The 21,482-nt window shown below is 33.8% G+C and overlaps 3 protein-coding genes across 3 annotated transcripts; 2 read left to right on the top strand and 1 right to left on the bottom strand.

Annotated features, from left to right (window-relative positions):
• The first annotated feature begins 5,513 nt into the window (after positions 1-5,513).
• LOC149895550 (uncharacterized) lies at positions 5,514-6,583 on the top strand. The gene is made up of 3 exons (XM_090118898.1): positions 5,514-5,706; positions 5,786-5,878; positions 5,969-6,583. Exons 1-3 carry the CDS (start codon positions 5,687-5,689, stop codon positions 6,273-6,275), a joined length of 420 nt encoding a protein of 139 aa, XP_089975024.1. The 5' UTR covers positions 5,514-5,686; the 3' UTR covers positions 6,276-6,583.
• A 3,959-nt stretch (positions 6,584-10,542) lies between these two features.
• LOC149895551 (uncharacterized) lies at positions 10,543-12,336 on the bottom strand. The gene is made up of 4 exons (XM_090119116.1): positions 11,560-12,336; positions 11,212-11,406; positions 11,000-11,099; positions 10,543-10,794 (listed from the first exon to the last, which is right to left on the bottom strand). Exons 1-4 carry the CDS (start codon positions 11,812-11,814, stop codon positions 10,544-10,546), a joined length of 801 nt encoding a protein of 266 aa, XP_089975242.1. The 5' UTR covers positions 11,815-12,336; the 3' UTR covers position 10,543.
• A 4,741-nt stretch (positions 12,337-17,077) lies between these two features.
• LOC149895552 (uncharacterized) lies at positions 17,078-19,659 on the top strand. The gene has a single exon (XM_090118749.1). The coding sequence runs from the start codon at positions 17,236-17,238 to the stop codon at positions 19,657-19,659; it is 2,424 nt and encodes an 807-aa protein (XP_089974875.1). The 5' UTR covers positions 17,078-17,235.
• The last annotated feature ends 1,823 nt before the right edge of the window (positions 19,660-21,482 follow it).

The following is a 21,482-nucleotide window of genomic DNA, read 5'->3' on the forward strand; positions in this document are numbered from 1 at the left end:
TACAAACATTCGCCTTTATAATATTATATATTATTAGAATATTAGATTCTCTTCTATGGACTTATATTATGGGGTCAATCTTGTGATAACCAAAAGGTGTTCATAGCACAAAAAAAATGCGTACGAGCCTTAACAGGATTGAGACAAAGAGACAGATGTAAACCAATATTTGTTAAGCTGCGAATCTTAACTTTGACATGTATGTATATAAGGGATGTATGCTTATTTGTAAGAAAGCACCCCGAATATTACAAGAAAAAAGGAGAAATTAATACTGAAATAATGATCAGATTTCAGAACAAACTATACTTTCCGATGTGTAGAATTAATACAGCGAAAAATAGTATAATATTTAAAAGTATTACTATCTTGAATAAAATACCAGACAATTTTAAGAAACTACCTGTAAATATATTCCGGACAAGGTTAACAAATTGGCTAATCACAAAGCAATACTATAATATTAGTGACTTCTTAAATCAAAAATAGTAATTTTAAATTAATTGACATCTTAATTGACATAATATTTATTTGTAATCATTTTATTACTGTAATTTTGCAATGTTCCTATTGAGATATAGTGTTGTGTGAAGTATTATGTATAATGTAATTTAAGATATTTGCACGCTCAACTACGAGCAGAATGTCTATGAACCTATAAAATTTGTACCTCAGCTATGTAACTACATTCAGCAAATAAAGACAATTTGTATTATGAATTTGAATTTGAATCAAATGTCTCTGCAAATAATTTTAAAATAGCAGATACGTAATTACTGAGTATTTGCTCGGCCAGTTTGACTTTCATTTTAGCGCGAAACTTAGGATATACATGGAGTGATGTAATTTTTGTGAAATGAAGTGTTTTGTTTTTTTTTTCTTGAAATTGAATTTAATGTGACCACCTTGATTTCATTCTATCATAAACTAAAACGCCGCCCTCAAAAAAAATTGTACCTGATGGATTTTAATAAATGAGGAACGTCATAAAGTATATAAATTTTCTCATTATTCAGTTAAGAGGATGTCCAGAAAACTTTTTAAGCAAATTTAAAGTGCCAACGTTTGTGGGACCTTGATCACAGACAGTCGGGGTACCACGGATATGTTTTCCTGTTTGCTTAAAATTAAAAATTGTGAATGTTTTCAATAAAAATGCTTGGGAAGACTGTATATTTTCATATGGGATTTGTAAAACTAAATCGCTTCAATGATTACTGGAAAAACGATGAGTATTTTAATCAAACTATATTTAGTAAGGCAATGTCAAGGAATCGATTCATGTTAATTTTACGAATGCTATGTGTGTATGTGGGACAAGTGACGTGTAGTTATGATGAAGTAAAAAAATATTATTGACTACTTTTATGAAAAAATGATATCTCTATATTACCTAACACAAAAAATAACAATCGACGAATCAATGATGTTATGGAGGGGGCGATTAACATAGACAGTATATGAAGGGGAAGCGTCATAAATACGGCCTAAAGTTCTACGCACTGGCTGACCAGCTCGGGTTTATTATAAAATTACATTTATATGGCGGTGCATCTGATTATCTTGTAGGCGGCAAAAATCACGTGCAAAAAGTAGATGACCATCTGCTTTCAAATTTTATAAATGTAGGACATCATTTATTCATAGACAACTTTTATACAAGCGTCGGTTTAGTCGAAAAATTGTATGCTAGTAAAACGTTTTGCACAGGTACGCTTCGACAGAAGAGGAAAAATAACCCTAGAGAAATCGAATTAGGTAAATTAAAAAAAGGCGAATTATGTATTGTTCACAAGAATAATATATGTGTGTTAAAATGGGAAAGACCAAAGAGAAATTAGGGTCATATCAAGTAAATATAATGGAAATTTAGAACACACGCTAAATTGACGGGGTACATTAAAATTAAAGCCTCAAATGGTTATCAAATATAATAAAAGTATGAAAGCAATCGATCGTCATGACCAAATGCTCTCGTATTATTCATGCGAGCACAAATCTATACGATGGTATAAAAAAGTAATTTTACATGTCATGCAAATTCTATTGGTCAACTCCTTTATTATATAATAAATGCAGTTCAAAAAAATTAACATTGTACGATTTCCGCTTAAGTGCAATTAAATCAATTGTAGAACCTCATTTGCCTTCCGAATTACAAATGCCTTTAAAAAATAAAGTTCATTGTATTCAGTGTTTCCACTAGAATGATTTCCTTTCCCCACACGGCAATTCAGATTTCCCCTTCTACGGAATTTTTTCCCCTCAAAAATTATTTTGCTGTAGTTTTGACACCACACACCCCACCTAAAATTTATCTTTTATTTATCGTTCTTCTTCAATAGTCTGCTGTGTTAATATTATTATTTACACAAAATTCGTCAACAAAATCAAAATTTGTTGACTTTGCACATTACTACTATTATTTTGATATAGCTGCACATCACTAGCTATCAATTTCCTTACGTTGGTAGCAGAGCTACAGACTACTAGAGCTACGAGAGCTACATCTAACAGAGCTGGACAAGGAATGGAGAAATCAAAGTCTCCTTGCCGATATGGACTGTAATGATTCCATCGATACGGTAAGCTATTGGAAAAAAATGTTTGAAAAAAAAATGTTGACAGCAGATGCAAATTCCTTCATTTGCCAATTTTGGTGAACTATTTTATGTGACTGCCTTTTTCCAATGCTGCTGTTGAACGATTATTTAGTGATCTAAAAAATATCAAAACAGATAAACGCAATAGGCTCGATAATGAAACGGTTGCATCAATCCTTTGTGTAAAATCTGGCTTGAAAAGAACGAGAACAACTTCTGTACAGCTAATGAAAAATCTGTTGGAAATACCACAACTCAAGTTTGTGCAGTCAAATGCAACGGCAAGCCAATCGAAAAACATTAGACTTAGCATGAATAAAGTATAACAAAACGATTTGTGTTTTATTTACTAACTAACCAGAAATAAAATAAAAACTTAGAGTTGTATACTAATTTTTTATTTCAAATCAACTCTGTCAGCGCATACATTTTGGCACAGAATAATATTTTAGGCCTCAAAAAAAATTGAAATAAGGGTAATTATTATACGCCAACTGCTGTTGTCGCTTGTCGCAGTTTCTTTTTTACGATAACACACTAGTCCACGGCAGAGTCCATAAATAATAACTTCCGAAAGGATTTATCTACGATTTCCCGCAATTTCCCCTTTTATAGTCTTTCCCCTTTTCTTTCCCCTCTTGACGCTAATTTCCCCTTAAAAGGGGAATTTCCCCTCAATGTGGAAACACTGATTGTATTATGAAACAAACAAAAGATACCCACGGCAAAACAAAGCGAAGGCGCTGCAATCAATGTTTGCGCACATAAAAAAAAAGGCGGGTTGCACTCCGGGAGTGCCGGCAGAAGTGAAAACTTGATTATTAACGTTCAGCATGTTTGATATTTTGGAATGGTATCCGTCTTACGCATGGAATATAAGGGCTAAAAAAAATCCGTCTTACGCTTTTTCGATCAGGCCACGTGTCCTGACGCGAGTTTAAGATTTTATACCCAACGCCGCTAAAGAAGTTTTCACTTCAAAAAGGGTGCAAACCATATTTGCATGCGAAGATTGCCCTGGTCAGCCTGGATTGTGCATTGAGTGTTTTATTAGACCGTATCATAGCTATTAAGAATAAATACTAATAAATAAGAGTGTTGCCTAAAAATTTGTTGATTATTTTGAGTTGATTTGTTGAGTTGATTTAAATTGTTTAATTGTTTACTATATAAGTTGTGTAATAAAAAACGAGTTTCGATTAATTTAATGTTTTATTTACCTAACGAATTTCAGATTAACAAACATAATAATGTAGATTTATTTTTCATTAACACAGACCTTAGATTAACTCAGTCTTGTAGATCAAATAATTTATGTAACTAATCCACATATTAATAAACTATTTAAGTACTAACAGTCTTTCATAATTGAGGTTCAGTTATTCTATAATTTTTAGTGCCAGTTATCAGATCGTGGCCATAGGAACTTAGTAATATATTGACTCAACTTTATCGAGTTTGAGCTCGTTTGATTCGTGTTGAAAAATACACTAAAAAGTATTAAATAAAAACTACTTTACTTTTTACAATTACGATTACATATCTATACTAATATTATAAAGAGGAAAGGTTTGTAGGTATGTATGGTTTTCAGTTTTCACGCATAAACTACTGAACCGATTACAATGAAATTAAGCACACATATAGAGAGTAACTTGGATTAACACATAGGATAGGTTTTATCCCGGAAATCCCACGGGAATGGGAACTATGCGGGACAAGAGCACAGACCACAACCGTTTCTTCGGAATCCATGTTGATAAATGCAGAAAATTTTAAAGAAAAAGTTGCGTTGCTGTCGCTTTCGTGTGCGCATCGTTCAAAACTTTGCGAGGAGACAGCGACAGAGACAAAATAACTAACTACTAAGTTGCTCGTGCGCGCTCGCTCTTTGTGTCGATTGCATGCAGGGCAGACACGTGCGTGATCGTTTTTAGGTTATAATTTTATTTGTGCTCTTATTATTTTAAGTACATACATATATACATAGCGCCGTCCCCGGAGAATAAAATGATAACTGCCATTATCTTAGTCTTAGTGTTATGTAATTTTTGGGATCTGTGGGTGTTAATACATCTGCTCAATTTTTTTCGTAATTTTTATACAGTTATTGACGAAGTTACAAATTATTACAATAGTATTCAAATATTTAAAACAGGTCTTAAATTACGAGAATAAAATGTTAATATAATGTTATCAAAATGTATTCCCACTTGTTATTATGACAAATAGTCATACAATTATGTTCCCGTGAAATAATTTTCGACTAGAAAATGATAAACGCAGTTATCATTTTATTCTCGTTCAAAACTATCCAGTCGCTTCGTATAAGATGTGTTAGTAAAATGACTGTTATGGTTTTGAACAGTAAGACATATTGTCATCCACTTCGCTCAATTAGATTTCACGGCAATGGCAGATATACCTAATGTCGATTAATCAGTGTGCTTCTATCAGGGGGTGATCACTTCCCTGTAGGTGAGAACTCACGCACACAGAGACAATTTATGATAGTTGATCTAGTTTAAGTGTGGCCGCTATTTGTAAAATTGAGTGCATGGTAGATTTAAAAAATCACAAAAAATATTGTGACTGTTAAAATTTTCACTAATATGACTCAAATTTACAATAATAAAAACACACACACACATATTTATTTGTATAAAAACAATAAGTTACGTTTTTCCTTTTGTACAATAACATATTTAGTAGAAATTTAAGATTATAAGTAGAATTTCCTAGTTCTTACTGGCAACATCGTTATTTTATCCGATGTGACATTTGTTTTGAATAAAAACAGTTGTGAGAAAGTTTTATCGGGTTTATAACTTTTAAGTTTTGCTCGGTTTCTCTCAATTTCTTCATCTTGCAATCCTCAAGCAGCAGCAATACGTCGAGTCGAGCATCTGCGTCTCCTCCGTATTTGTTCTTTGGGTGATTCAAGGCTCATGTACCACCATACGGTATTGTGTTGTGAATTTGTGAGTGACTAGTTTTGTGCCAGTTTTACTGAGACACTTAGTGAGAAATAGACTCCTATAGTTTTTAAGTACCTAATCTGTGTGTTATTTACTTCGTTCACCATGTCTCATGTGTACCGGAGGTTAGTAAAAGTTCTTATTATTTTGTGAGTAAATATCATTAGGTCTGTCAATGAAGGCTCATGCGATGTAATTTTTCAGATGCTCCAAGTGTGGTGCTAATCAAGTATCAAACCCTGAGTTGAGGATGCACAGGTTCCCGACTCTTGGAAAAAATAAAGAAAACGTTTACCAGTAAGTTCATAAAACTACATAATGTTTTAATTTGGATAAAGATTATTTAAAATAATGCTTTATTAATTGACATTAGCAATTTTTTTTCAGATTGATGTCATGGGCAATGTTTTGTTACCCAGACAAAGACTGGTTTGACTTTCAAGCTCTAGCCGATTTGCAAAAATCATGTAAGGTTATTTGTAGTAAGCATTTTGCAGATTCTGCTTACACAACACCAGCAAAAATACGTCTTCATAAATCTGCCACTCCATCCATAGATGAAAATGAAGAAAATCTTCATTCACCAAGAGCTGGACCGTCTCATAGTAATATCTGTAATGATCTCAGAGTAAGAATTCCTTATTTGAAAACTTTGTTTACCATGTTTGATATAAATGATTACTCTCATTACTAATAAATGATTACAGAGAGCAGAACAATTAAAGTGGTAACTAAAATATTTGCATTTTGCTTCCGCAGACCCAGTCCCATACGGTTATGTCAGTCACTGAGGAACCAACTGCTGAGATTAAAACTAAGTCAGTAACTTCAGGGTCTTTTGCGGTAAGTGGTATAATATGGAATAAACATAATATAAGTTCAAACATTATACAAACATTTTTTTTTATCATTATGAATAAAAATTTTGCGACTTAAAAGTTAAATTCTTAACCAAAAATATTGTTTTTTTGCTTCTGCAGGCCCGATCCCAAACAGTTACAGAGGAATTAAGTGCATCAGTATCATTTTTGGTAAGTAAAATAACCATTACTGAGTAACCTACCTTGCCTAATAATTATAAATAAATAAATAACCATATTGAATGTTTCAGAAAAAAGAATCTTCGCAGAACAAAGAGAAGCTGTCAGCTTCTGAGAATAAAGTTTACAACAAATGTAAATACTTGTTGAAGCAAGTTAACAAACTCAAAACTGCTTTAAAACAGAAGAAAGGGAGTGATGTTCTGCAAGTTCTGCATCATAATGAAAATGTCCAAAGACTCACTCAGACCACTTAAAAGAAAATTGTATAAAACTCATTAGAGAGGAAATAAATTTCAATTTTTTAAATGCATGCCCAGAACATAAGTTAGCCAATAAAAATATGATCGAGCAATCAGTGGCTATAATATTAATTCGACGATTTTGTTTATTAGAGAACAGAAAATTCTCCATTGAATCTGCCAAGAAAAAGCTGGCAAAAAAAATAAAAATATTGAAAAATTCTTAATCATTGTTTTATTTTATTGAAGCAGTCTGGCAAAGGTTCATTCATTTTGTTTCGAGTAAGATGGTGCAGTTTGGCCTAATTAATAACATTTTATTCATCAAAACTTCGTAATTTAATGCACTTGATGTTGCTCGAAATAAAATGAATAAATGAATAAAACTTGAAAATATTGGAACCCTATGGCCCGTATAGCAGATTTTTAAATTTCCCGCCGAATGGTAGAATTTCTAAATTCCCGCCAAAAATTTACATTGCGACAGTAGCGCAGTCTGTCCCTACTTCGCAGGAACTAAAATTGACAGATAACGTAGGGGTACATTTTTTTGTTCGCAGTGGCGCTTCTTCTCTTTTTTAGAGTATAAGTATTCTTTGGCTTCTATGCGTCATTGCGTAAACATTCTAGTGCTAAGTTCTTTGTTTTTATTTTTTTTAGTGAAGTGTAATAGCTTAATAATAATAGTTATTTACGGTAATGAGTAAACAAACTAGGTACGCGCGTTTAAACGCCATTATGAATAATGTAGAAAGGATTGAAGAAGAGCCAAATCATTTTAATAATGGTAAGTAGAACTGGTAGAACCTAGTCACAATTTATATTAAAATATTCATTAAGTTTTAGTTTCATACCCTATACCTGGTGCCGTATTATGATGATAATTATAATGCCACCATGATGTCGGTGCAAGAGAGTGACGCAGCTATACATGACCGATAACAACATCCCTTTTTCGCAACGAAATCATGATGGTATAATTACCTAAAAATACGGCCCCTGTGAGATTTTTGTAACGAAAAGAGATTTCACTATGTAAACGTTTTTTAGATGTAAAAATAGGTGCAAGCGATTTTCAACCTTATTGACACTATTTTTATGGATTGTTTTGCTGCTGTTACCTTGTTTATGTTTAAAATTGCGATTTTTAACTAAACGATGTAAGATTACTTTTCGGCAGTCCTTGGTTTTGATTTCGTGCCAAACGCGTGTCCCGCCACACGTTCAACTTTTTTTTACTGCCTAAATACGTAAGCGCAATATGTACTACAATAATAATAATTAATTCGAGAATTTATAGTACGGTGGTACTGAGCCCTTCATGTGCACGTCTTACTTGTACTTGGCTGATTTTATTTTAATTTTGCTTATGATTATCCTGCATATTCATCCCGTTTTAATGAAGCCTGAACCGATTTTCATGCTTAAATGATTAGGGTGTCATTAAATTAATTTTAGTTTCGCAAATATGAGTGCAATTATTCAGTGTCATCTGGATACTGTTATTCATATATCACTTATCTATTCTATTTTTTTTTAGAACAACATCAGCAGGCTTACTCTCGAGTTTAATTCCAATGTCGATACATCGGAATTTTAACAATTCGTACTCTTGAGATCGACGCTAGCGCCACATTGGTTTCAAATTGCGTATTTCTTATGAGAACTAAGTGGGATTGGGATCGGGCTATGCCGTGCGCTAAATGCTACTCTTGAGTTTATTTGACAGCGGTCTATTGAGTTGATATTGCGTTCGGATTGCTTGTCAATTGTGATTTTTCCAATAGCAAAAGTGTAACTTTTTAGGAATTGTTTTACTATTTTAATTGATTTTAATAAGTTATTGGTGTATAATATGGCACGGTTAGCAGTTATTTATAGTATTTTGAGTAATTCCCATAGAAAACAATTAAAACAACGACGAGATGAGCGTCGTATGATGCGATATACGGATAAAGCGTTTACCATGAATGATGAAGAATTTAGAGCGAATTAAAGAGTAAGTAAGGTTTTATTTGGGGAAATTTATGAAGAAATCAAACCTTTTATGCCAACTGATAAAAGAAGAAGTGATATAGCACCAAAATATAAGGTACGTATATTGTCTTTAATAATTGACTTTTTTGATGTTGATAATATTATATAGTGATATACATAAGAAAAGCTTTAGACTTGTATAATTTTTGCAGGTTTTAGTAGCATTGTCTTTTTATGCGACTGGGAGTTACCAAAAATTAGTTGGAGGCACGTATGGTACTCTCATGTCACAACAATCTGTTAGTCGCAGTATAAGGGATGTGACGGCAGCTCTTAACAATGCAGTTATTCAAAAAAAATGGATTAAGTTTCCTCAAAATCGTCCGGAAAGAGATGCTATAAAACGAAGGTAATGCAAAAGACAAATACCTAATTTTTATCTACCTTTTATCTTGGATTATAAAACTGTTTTTTTTGTGTTTTCTATAAAGCATTGTTTCATTAAGTTGCACTTATTTTCTAGATTTTATGAAAAATTTAACATTCCCTGTATTATTGGATGTATTGATGGCACTCATGTAGCCATGATAAGACCTAAAGATAATGAAGAAAGGTTTTTTAATCGCAAACATTTTCATTCAAGAAATGTTATGATTGTAAGTAATAATTCACTTAATAATCAATTTGTTATAAGTCCATGTTTTAAATATAATATGTATTTTTAGATTAGTGATGCAGATTTAAGAATCTTGTCAGTAGATGCTTCATTTGGAGGAGCATCGCATGATAGTTTCGTGTGGAATCAGCACCCCGTTAAACAACATTTAATTACTTTAAATAATAATGGAGAAAATGTGTATTTACTAGGCAAGTAAATTATTTAAATAAGTTTATAGTAGAATTTTTGTATTTTTGAATCTATTTTGATATATAGTTTTACATTTCAGGTGATTCTGGATATGCACAGAGGGAGTACATGATGACACCTATATTAGATGCTCCTGATGGCTCCCCAGAACATCACTACACTAAGTTGCACTGCTCTGCAAGGAATACCGTGGAACGTACCATTGGTATATTAAAAAATAGGTGGCGTTGCTTACACAAACATAGAGTGCTGCATTACCATCCAGATACAGTAGCTAAAATTATCAACGCATGTTGTGTGTTACATAACATATGTATTAATAGAGTAGGTGTTGATCTTGTAGAGAATACAGCAGAGTGTGGTAATGAATGCCCTGATGTCTCTTCTCAAGAATCAACTAGCAGCACAGCTGCAGCTGCTGAACTAAGACGAGGAATCGAAAAACGAAATATTTTAGTTCAGCAGTTGTGGGCAAGTAGGAGGTAGGTTAAAAGCAAGGGAAGTTTTATATTATTTGTTATAAATTTTCTAGTTATGTTTAGTTATTTGGTATAAAATTGTATTTTTTCAGCTTTGGTAGTTATAAGTTACCTACTCAACTTATTTTTAAATGATTAATCTATTAAGTTGTTAATCTAAGTTTTGACATGTGATGATGAATGAAATGAATAAACTTTTTTTATTTAATCATAGTATTTATTTCTATACTTTCTACTAATATAACACAAATTAACAATTAAAATAGAATGATACATTACCTAACAAATAAAAAAAGAATAATAAAAAAAATTATTTCAACACATAAGTAGGTACATAATAATATAATCTTGAAAAGTTATTGACTGGGCATTTTTCTTGCAACTTCTGAAATTGCATTAGCAATAGATAACAAAGCATTTTCAATATTGCTAACGCTCTCTGACAATTTGGTTAATGCTTGCGCTGTAATTAATTCGGCTTCAACCCGCCGCGCTTCGATATCCGTCATCTGCTGCATGTCAATATCCACCGTTCTCTGTATCGAGGACCGGCGTCGGCGGGGTCGCTGTGGAAGGGTACTTTGAAGTGGCGTCGCAGGCGCAGGTACTGAAATATAATCATAAAAAATGTAAAATCAGCACTTGAAACATCATGTTACAAATTGTTTATGTTTAGAAAAAAGTCAATAAAATAAAATAGTGAAGTGTTACATGTTCGAGCTGTAACAAAAAATCCCAATTGTGGTTGAGTGACTATGGGTTTATGGAGCATATTTAAAATAATTTAAAATTCCTAAACTACAAATATTTACTCGTGGGTAATTCTTGTACTGCCTCATTGTGTGACGTTATAATTGTGGAACTATCCATTTCCGCACTTTCTGCAGGTATTAAAATGTTTTCCACTATTGGGTGCAGACTGAAACAATGAAAAGAATATTATAAAATTTATTAAATATTGAGAATTCTAAATGTAATGTAATGTAAATTTCTATTACAAAATTGTACGTTTATTTAAATATATTACCGATTGAGGAAATGGGTCGACTGTCAATATTGTATCACGCGTCGCAAATTCTTGTCCCCCCATTACTGCCACTAATCTATTGTCTAGGGCAGACAACACTGCTAGGTTGTCTGTCCCTCCCCCAGTACGTGTCATTGAAGCCGAGAGATCTGCACAATGTTTTTTTAGAGCACATTTCTTCTCAGCCCAATACTGAAAACAAATGAATTTTTATCTTATTGTTAATGATTTAAATGCAGTTTATATAAATTGTTAAAAATATCTGAGGCTCGACTTTGAGACTTGCTTTCATGTTTGAATTTTAATGAAATTATTCAATTTAATATTTAAAGTAACAAGTATTACCTTAGCCCAGCCTTGTCCATTTTTAATTGCTCCTCCAAGACAATTCAATGTATTCGCTAACGTTTCCCATTTTCTCTTTGTTTCCAATTTACCGTGCGCTGTCCGAAGCACTCCTCTAGCTATGCCCGGGTTTTCTTCGAGAAACTCCACCAAACCTTCTAACTGAGCATAACTTGGCCGATTGGACATATTTACTGAAATTGAAAAACTTTTATAATTATTCGCAACAAAATACAAATATTGTATTTTATTCATATTTAATAAATTAATTTAACTACACTAGTATAATAAAGGTTTGTGTGTAACACACATTTATTTACAAACGTAAATAATAACAAATATAATTGTGCATAATTATCTACAAAATACGTAAAATCAAAAATTTCTTCATCGTTTTTATAAGTCAATATCATCTTTATAAAGTAACCTAGGATAGTAATTATATACAGCGACAAAACAAAAATAGTTGGTTCTCATTATTTAGTTAAGTAAAACCATAATAAAACATTACTTACATATAATATAGCTAGAATATTTTTTTACTTACCCCTTATGTAAATCTCTCGTATTAGTTGAGTAACTAATTAAATATGAATTCAAAATTATAAATATCTAACTCTCGCAACTAAAATAAGGTTCACTCTTCTCAACCACTTGAATATGTTTAGAATATTTGAAATTGGAGCGCGTCTGCGTTGGGTTGCAGAAAAGGCAACGATCCTCCCGCATACAGCCAACGTCAAACGTGATTTTATGATTTTGACCATTTTCTATCGCTCAAATAGATGGAATATGTTAAAAAGAATAAAATTAAATATTTATTTAAGGACGCATATACAAATTGACGCGCATCAATTTTACGTTTTGAGTCTTACTACTACACGTGCACGGCTCACACACACAGCGAAATGCGAGAAACGACGAAATTATGACTAAACTGACACGACTTGATAATTGAACTTATTTTTATTGCCATGTTTTTTTTTTTAATTTACTTTGATTTGTTTGTAACGTTGAATGGTCACAAAAGTAGATACCATTTACCTAATTTCATTGGACAGTGATTGATTGGTAAACAAGTACTTGCCAAAGTGTACTTCGAAGACGGCTACTGGAACTAATAGATGATTAGAGCTACGTGTACCAAGTTTGGGCTCATTTTGTTAGTTATGTTGAGACCTTACCTCCGGACTTGATGGAGTGACCTGAAGGTGTACTTCGAAGACGGCTACTGGAACTAATAGACGAGTAGAGCTAGGTATGCCGAGTTTGGGCTCGTTTTGTTAGTTACGTTGAGACCTTACCTCCGGACTTGATGGAGTGACCTGAAGGTGTACTTCGAAGACGGCTACTGGAACTAATAGACGAGTAGAGCTAGGTATGCCGAGTTTGGGCTCGTTTTGTTAGTTACGTTGAGACCTTACCTCCGGACTTGATGGAGTGACCTGAAGGTGTACTTCGAAGACGGCTACTGGAACTAATAGACGAGTAGAGCTAGGTATGCCGAGTTTAGGCTCATTTTGTTAGTTATGTTGAGACCTTACCTCCAGACTTGATGGAGTGACCTGCAGGTGTACTTTGAAGACGGCTACTGGAACTACTAGACGATTTGAGCTAGGTGTGCCGAGTTTGGGCTCATTTTAGACCTTACCTCCGCAATTGATAAAGTGACCTGCAGGTGTACTTCGAAGACGGCAACTGGAACTAACAGACGAGTAGAGCTACGTCCCGCAATTTTTAAATCTGTAATATCTTCGAAAATATTCACTTAAATCATACGGTGTAAAGGGCCATATAGATCTATATTAAATGAACAATGTATTTAAGGTATTTAATTGGTTAAGAATTAATGCTGTATTGGTTAAAATCGCTTCGAAAATTAGCCATTATTTGTCGTAAAAAGTAAATGACAAAAAAAAGTAATTGTGGGTTATCCATAAGAGATAGACATATACCATCACGGACTTTTCCGTAGACTTTTTCAATGTGTACAATACTTAGTACATTATTTTGATAGAACTCGTAGGGTTCAGCCTGCGTTTGCAATGTAAGCGGAATAAATGTTATTATTTACGACATCACATTAGAAACCTCAAAAATAACAGTACTTTTCCACTATTTAATGGATGTTATTATACATATAAACCTTCCTGTTGAATCACTCTATCTATTAAAAAAAAAACCACATCAAAATCCGTTGCGTAGTTTCAAATATTTAAGCGTACAAAGGGACATAGGGACAGAGAAAGCGACTTTGTTTTATATGTACTATGTAGTGATGATAGTGATAATATAATGTAACTATCTATTTATAATCAACTAGCGGTCCGCCCCGGCTTCGCCCGTGGTACATATTTCGCAATAAATATAAAACATAGCCTATGTTCTTTCTCAGGGTCTAAAGATTATCTGTGCCAAATTTCATCAAAATCGATCCAGTAGTTTATGCGTGAAAACCATACATACATACAAACCTTTCCTCTTTATAATAATACTAGCGACCCGCCCCGGCTTCGCACGGGTGCAATGCTGATACTAAATACACTACAGAAAAATTGTGAACGTTGTATAGGTATAAAAATATAGCGGCCCGCTCCGGCATCGCAATTCGCACGGGTATAAAATACATAGCCGGGCGGCCGCAAACGCTACGTCCCGCAATTTTTAAATCTGTAATATCTTCGAAAATATTCACTTAAATCATGCGGTGTAAAGGGCCATATAGATCTATATTAAATGAACAATGTATCCATGGTATTTAATTGCTTAAGGATTAATGCTGTATTGGTTAAAATCGCTTCGAAAATTAGCCATTATTTGTCGTAAAAAGTAAATGACAAAAAAAAAGTTATTGTGGGTTATCCATAAGAGATAGACATATACCATCGCGGACTTTTCTGTAGACCTTTTCAATGTGTATAATACTTATTTTAGTACATTATTTTGATAAAACTCGTAGGGTTCAGCCTGCGTTTGCAATGTAAGCGGAATAAATGTAATTTTTTACGACATCACATTAGAAACCTCAAAAATAACAGTACTTCTCCACTATTTAATGGATGTTATTATACATATAAACCTTCCTCTTGAATCACTCTATCTATTAAAAAAAACCGCATCAAAATCCGTTGCGTAGTTTCAAAGATTTAAGCGTACAAAGGGACATAGGGACATAGGGACAGGGAAAGCGACTTTGTTTTATACTATGTAGTGATGCCACTTTGCGTTGTAATTTTATAACTCAAGAACAGGCTCACCTATCCAAACAAAATGTTTAGGCTTTTTTCAGACTATTAAGTACATGGTTTATGTGAAGTTTGGTAAGGTAGAGTAGTGTATAGTATGGTAGAATAGGGTAAAGTAGTGTAGAGTAGAGTAGTGTAGGGTAGGATAGATAGGGTAGGGTTATGTAGGGTAAAAGATAAAAAAATGGATAAAACTCAAGAAAAACAATTCTTTTTAATTAATTCTTAGTTTTCATTATATTACTATGGCAATTTGATGAATGTTCCTGTAGTTCCATATTTCTTTTGAATCTTGGATCGGTCAATTCTGGAAGGAGGCTGTTCTTATAAAATCGAATTAAATTAGTCTTCATGTTCTCCTTCAAAAATTGATCGTCATATCTTTCCGGTTGCCCTTCGGGTGTATCATCACGACTACCTTCACGTAGCTCTAATCGTCTATTAGTCCCAGTAGCCGTCTTCGAAGTACACCTTCAGGTCACTCCATCAAGTCCGGAGGTAAGGTCTCAACGTAACTAACAAAACGAGCCCAAACTCGGCATACCTAGCTCTACTCGTCTATTAGTCCCAGTAGCCGTCTTCGAAGTACACCTTCAGGTCACTCCATCAAGTCCGGAGGTAAGGTCTCAACGTAACTAACAAAACGAGCCCAAACTCGGCATACCTAGCTCTAATCGTCTATTAGTTCCAGTAGCCGTCTTCGAAGTACACCTGCAGGTCACTCCATCAAGTCTGGAGGTAAGGTCTCAACATAACTAACAAAATGAGCCTAAACTCGGCATACCTAGCTCTACTCGTCTATTAGTTTCAGTAGCCGTCTTCGAAGTACACCTTCAGGTCACTCCATCAAGTCCGGAGGTAAGGTCTCAACGTAACTAACAAAACGAGCCCAAACTCGGCATACTTAGCTCTACTCGTCTATTAGTTCCAGTAGCCGTCTTCGAAGTACACCTTCAGGTCACTCCATCAAGTCCGGAGGTAAGGTCTCAACGTAACTAACAAAACGAGCCCAAACTCGGCATACCTAGCTCTACTCGTCTATTAGTTCCAGTAGCCGTCTTCGAAGTACACCTTCAGGTCACTCCATCAAGTCCGGAGGTAAGGTCTCAACGTAACTAACAAAACGAGCCCAAACTCGGCATACCTAGCTCTACTCGTCTATTAGTTCCAGTAGCCGTCTTCAAAGTACACCTTCAGGTCACTCCATCAAGTCCGGAGGTAAGGTCTCAACATAACTAACAAAACGAGCCCAAACTCGGCATACCTAGCTCTAATCGTTTATTAGTTCCAGTAGCAGTCTTCGAAGTACACGTTCAGGTCACTCCATCAAGTCAGAAACTAAATATGAAATTTATAATCCCATAAGTATAAAATCTATAAATAAAATAAATGCGTGAAGGATCAAGTTTATTAGGTGAAATATTTTGTATTCGTACAGTGATCTTTTCGTAAACGAGGAGCTGCTTACAAGCGTCACAGTGTCTACTCACAACGGCGGCTGAGCGCAGACTAAATTACTAAAATATTTCATTACAAATTGTGTTGCAATAATTCAAGGTAGTGACAAATAAAATAACCCTTATTTCAATGCAATAAGTATCACGCGTTACAGCTAAATATGTGAAAAAATAAGATTTGATTTTAATTTTTTTCTCAGCCTATTTGTAACATTTTGATAGTTTTATCTACTACCTTTTTGAGTTAGACATGTCTACTTACTTAAAATATTTTTAAATAAATCAATTTGTTTTATTAAATACAAGAAAAATGTTCGTTTATTCAGCACAATATTGTCAATTTTGGGTGAAGAGGCAACGGAAATTATTTTTTTCAATATTATAAACCAAAATTTTCGACTTAAAATATAGTACCATTTAAAGATTAAGGAGTAATCTATTTATGGTAATTATTAGTTAAATTTGGTTTTGTACTATTTCGCCGCAAAATGCACCGAAAAACTGCGTATTTTTGTCAGATTCGTAAACGCGTCCTTAACTCAGAAATATTTATTAGCCTTGTTTTTTAAAGGATAAAGCATTTAAAAGTCCTATTACCGATTAATCGTAAAGAGTTAGACGACACTATTGCGGCCCGTCTCATAGCTAACTTCACGTGTAACAAATAATCGCGGGGCAATCCCAATTTCAATCCAATGTTGTCAGATTGTTTTCAAGAGTACGAAATCACGTGACTGCAAAATTAACATTGGGATCGGATTGGTCTTAGATTGGAATTGAAATTAGGTTGAAGAGTAAGCCTGCAGGGAGGAAATAACGACGTGGTTACTACGACATCTGAAGCAGTTATTGCTAAAGCTCATGAATATATTTTACGAAAGACGAAGAAAGCATTTTACTGTGAGGAAAACGAAAATGAAATAAATGAAGATTTCTCACCGGATGCATCTGAGTATTTGCCGAGCCCAGAAAGAATGAAAATTTTACAGAAAAGCGGAAGTTCATCAAGTATTGGAGGAAACTCAGATTACATAGAAACGGCCAGTCAGAAGATAATAAAAACACCATCAACTATTTCCAACGTATCTTTAGTTTTGAACACAATAGACTTCATAGCATCCCCTTCAGTCATATTTGAAGCTAATAAGTTGCAAGACAATCCTAAAGCAGACACAAACTGTATTTTGGATTTGACACCAACTTCAACACATGAAAATAATGGACCGTCTAGATACAAAGCAAAGCTGTCATCAAAAAGATGCCTCAATAAATTATTTTTAAACGATAATCAGCCGTCAACCTCATATACTAGTACTATTATTGATAATCACGGGGGTGAAAAAGAAGGAGAATCATCAGTACCATCTCTTTTTGATTTGGATGAAACATTACAACCCGCAAATATTTCTGATTGTACATTATTGGACAAAACGATTATTAACAATGAAAACATAATCCCTAGTCCTCAAAATCTGACACAAACAGAACAAAACAGTAACGTAGTGGACCATCAGAGCCTTGATCATAATGGTGACTATGATGGAGAAGACCAAGCCATAATGCATTCATTTAGTACAGTTCAAGAATCGACACCACAGGAAAAAAATACAAGAAAACGTAAACGAAATTTAAATGAACATCAAGATGTAAAGAATAAGAAATTAAAAAATTCCGGTGAAGCCTATAAAGGCTGTAGATCGAAGAAAATGTACGACAAAAAAGTTTTAAAAGCTAGCTGTAAGTGCACAAAGAAATGTGGTGAAAAGGTAACTCATGAGCAAAGAGAGTACATAATGCAGCAATATTATAAAATTGGAGACCACGAGAGACAATGGCAATATATCGTAAATCATACATTAGTCGAAGATGTTAAGCGAATCACAGTAGAGCGAAAACGCACCCGAACTCATTCGATCAAATACTTCTTTACAATAGATTCAAACAAAATTCAAGTGTGCAAAACCTTTTTCATTAATACTCTAAGCATTTCACATCAAACTGTATATACAGCACTAGAAAAATCCAAACCTGAAGAAAACTTTATGGACAAACGAGGGCGACATGAAAATAGGCCACGTAAAATGCCCATTTTGACAGAAGAAAGCATCATAAAGCACATTGAATTGTTCCCTACTGTTGAGTCTCATTATGTTAGAAAAGATTCTTCAAGAAAATACCTCTCAGAACTACTTAACATAGCCAAGATGTATCGCCTCTACACAGCTTGGTTTGGACAGCAAAGATTTGACTGTCCTTTGGCAACTAAACGTCAATATGAGATAATATTTAACACCAAGTTTAATTTTTCATTTTTTAAACCGAAAAAAGATCAGTGCTCTCAATGTACTCGTTATCGACAGGCTGATTCAAAAACTCAAGAAACATTGCAAGAAAAATATGATACACATACAAAAAACAAAGAAAGAGTACGGCAAATTAAAAAAGAAGAAAAAGAATCAGTTGATCCTTCAGAAACAACCGTGGCAATCTTCGATTTGGAAAAGGTTTTGAGCATCCCACAATCTGAAGTTGGATCGTTTCACTACAAAAGAAAGTATCCCATATATAATTTCACTGTGTATGATGCTACTCAGAGTCAAGGTTATTGTTATGTTTGGCATGGTCAGATTGCTAAAAGGGGGGCCAATGAAATTGGTAGTTGCTTATGGCAATTTCTGCTTAATGAAAAACAAAGAGGCATCCAGAACATATCGTTTTACTCCGACGGTTGTTGCGGGCAGAACAAAAACAGATTTATATTCGCTCTATATATTTTTGCTGCACAAAAGCTTCAGTTGAACATTACACATAGATTCTTTGAAACCGGACATGGGCAGAGTGAGGGAGATTCTATGCATTCCAACATTGAACGTGAATTAAAACACAGAGTTGTATACACGCCTGATCAGATGTACACAATCATTATGAACGCGAAGGTACATGGAAAAAAATATCAAGTTAAAGAGATGACGCAAATAGAGTTTTACAATATAAAGGAGTTAATAGAGAATAAAAACTGGTTAAAAAATGAGGAGGGTCAAAAAATATCATGGACTCAAATCATGGAAGTGAATGCCTCACATTCAAATCCATCAATTTTAAAATATAAATACAACTTTGATTCCGACTATTCCCAATTAAATACAGAGCCTGTCCGAAGAATAAGAAGCAAGCGGGGTACCAGACAGATACCAGGCCCAAGTCCTAGCTGTGTTCCTGAACTCCAAACGTTGTACACTGAACCTGTTCCAATATGCAAGGCTTTATACGATGATCTTATAAGCCTCTGTAAGGCAGGAGATATTCCAAGTTACTATTGTGGTTTCTACGAGTCCTTGACTTATGGCAGTACCTGGTCTGGTGACAATGACGGCAATGAGGAAGATAATGATGATTAATCACAAACCTTAATTTTTTTATCATTATACATTAGAAACTGATTTTATGTGATAATTGTAATTATGAGGCTGTTTTATTGATAAAAAAATGTGTAAAAGATTATATTTCTGAATAATTTAATTAGTATTGTATTCATAATTCACATAATATGTGATCATAAGGCTGATTTTAATTGATAAAAGACTAATAAGAGTAAATTAAGAAAAATACTGTTGTTTATTACTATTAGTTTGAATAAAACTAACGTTGATTATCATATCATAGTTTTATTAAGAAAACAAATTCAAAGTCCTTATCATATACATTTTTTATAATATTTACGAGAGAAAGACGATATTAAAGTATTATCAGTATCACTTTCTTCTTAAAAACCCGTAGAATAAAATGATAAGCGAAGAGTGCAATACTTGATTCTGGTCAGGCTTTACGGAGAATAAAATGATAAACGACATTATACAACTTAGACTATGATTAATTTTGACTAACTTCTTATTTTCTAAATAATATCTCTATTTTGATACTTATTCGTATTTCACTAAAACATTTAGAACAAACGAAAAATAAACTTTTTTAAAAGCATACAATCATTTGTCTACGTTCAGTATTTAAAGAGCAATCGACGAAAACATGTTTTTTATTTTTCCTGAAAAGTTACATTTTTGTAGTTATCATTTTATTCTCCGGGGACGGCGATATATATATATATATATATATATATATATATATATATATTATGAAAAGCCGTTGTTTACTTAATGAAATCTAAGACATTGTATCATGGCTGCACTTAAAATTTTGCTTTCGCAGCATTTCGGTGATCCTATATTCGAGGAATGCATAGCTTTAGAACCTGAATCTTTAAAAATTAACAAGTCAATAACTGCGTTAAAAACAACCGACTTCAAACTTGCACTTGCAACATTTACAAATACAGACAAAAATGCTCATAAAATAAAAACTACTGGGCCTATCCGAATAAAATTTTTATGGGACCAATTCGACACCATCCCGCATCGAACAAAAAAAGAATCACGTAAATCGGTCCAGAAACCACGGAGTAATCGGTGTACATACATAAAAAAAAAAAAAAAAAGAATAAAGTATTAGAAGCAGCTTAGCCTCAAAGTAAATACAATAACCGATACGGGCTTTAAATCAGCAAACACACTTATATTTATGATAACGTAGCTCTTAATGTATTTGTATAATATACTTGAAGACCTAATCAGAATATTTCGTTTAAACTGACAGAGAATATTGGCAACCCAGTTATTGAGTAGTCTGTAGCAGACGCTCTGCAAACATGTTAAGAAAAAAAAATAGGTTCTGAAAATTGTGATGCCGATATAAAGATGCGAATAAAGTTCATAAGAATAATAAATGACTTGTACGGTATGATGATCTCACGAAATTTAGCTGTATGTTTGAAAAAAACCCAGAAAAAAAACAAAAATATTGCATAAGGCAGAGCCAAAATGCTCGAAATTAATGAGTACATTAAGAGCGTATACGCACTATGCGGGTAGCCGCATTGCGGGTAGCCGTCCGGCTGACCGCAAGCACAATTATGTACGTAATATTCATTTCTATGCGCACTGTGCGGTCTGCGGTAGCCGCATAGAAATGAATATTACGTACATAATTGTGCTTGCGGTCAGCCGGACGGCTACCCGCAATGCGGCTACCCGCATAATGCGTATACGCTCTTATAGTCTTAAATTGTTGGGCGGCACTTTTGTGCTAGACTGTAGAGTCTAGAAAATAAACTGGTTTTCTAGGATTTAAAATTTGTATTAAATCTGTTTTATTCATTTACGATAAA

The sequence above is a fragment of the Colias eurytheme genome, chromosome 31 (genome assembly GCF_061535395.1).
Source record: "Colias eurytheme isolate Ceu_HAF_F1 chromosome 31, ilColEury1 Martin Lab GWU primary, whole genome shotgun sequence".
Lineage (NCBI taxonomy): Eukaryota > Metazoa > Arthropoda > Insecta > Lepidoptera > Pieridae > Colias > Colias eurytheme.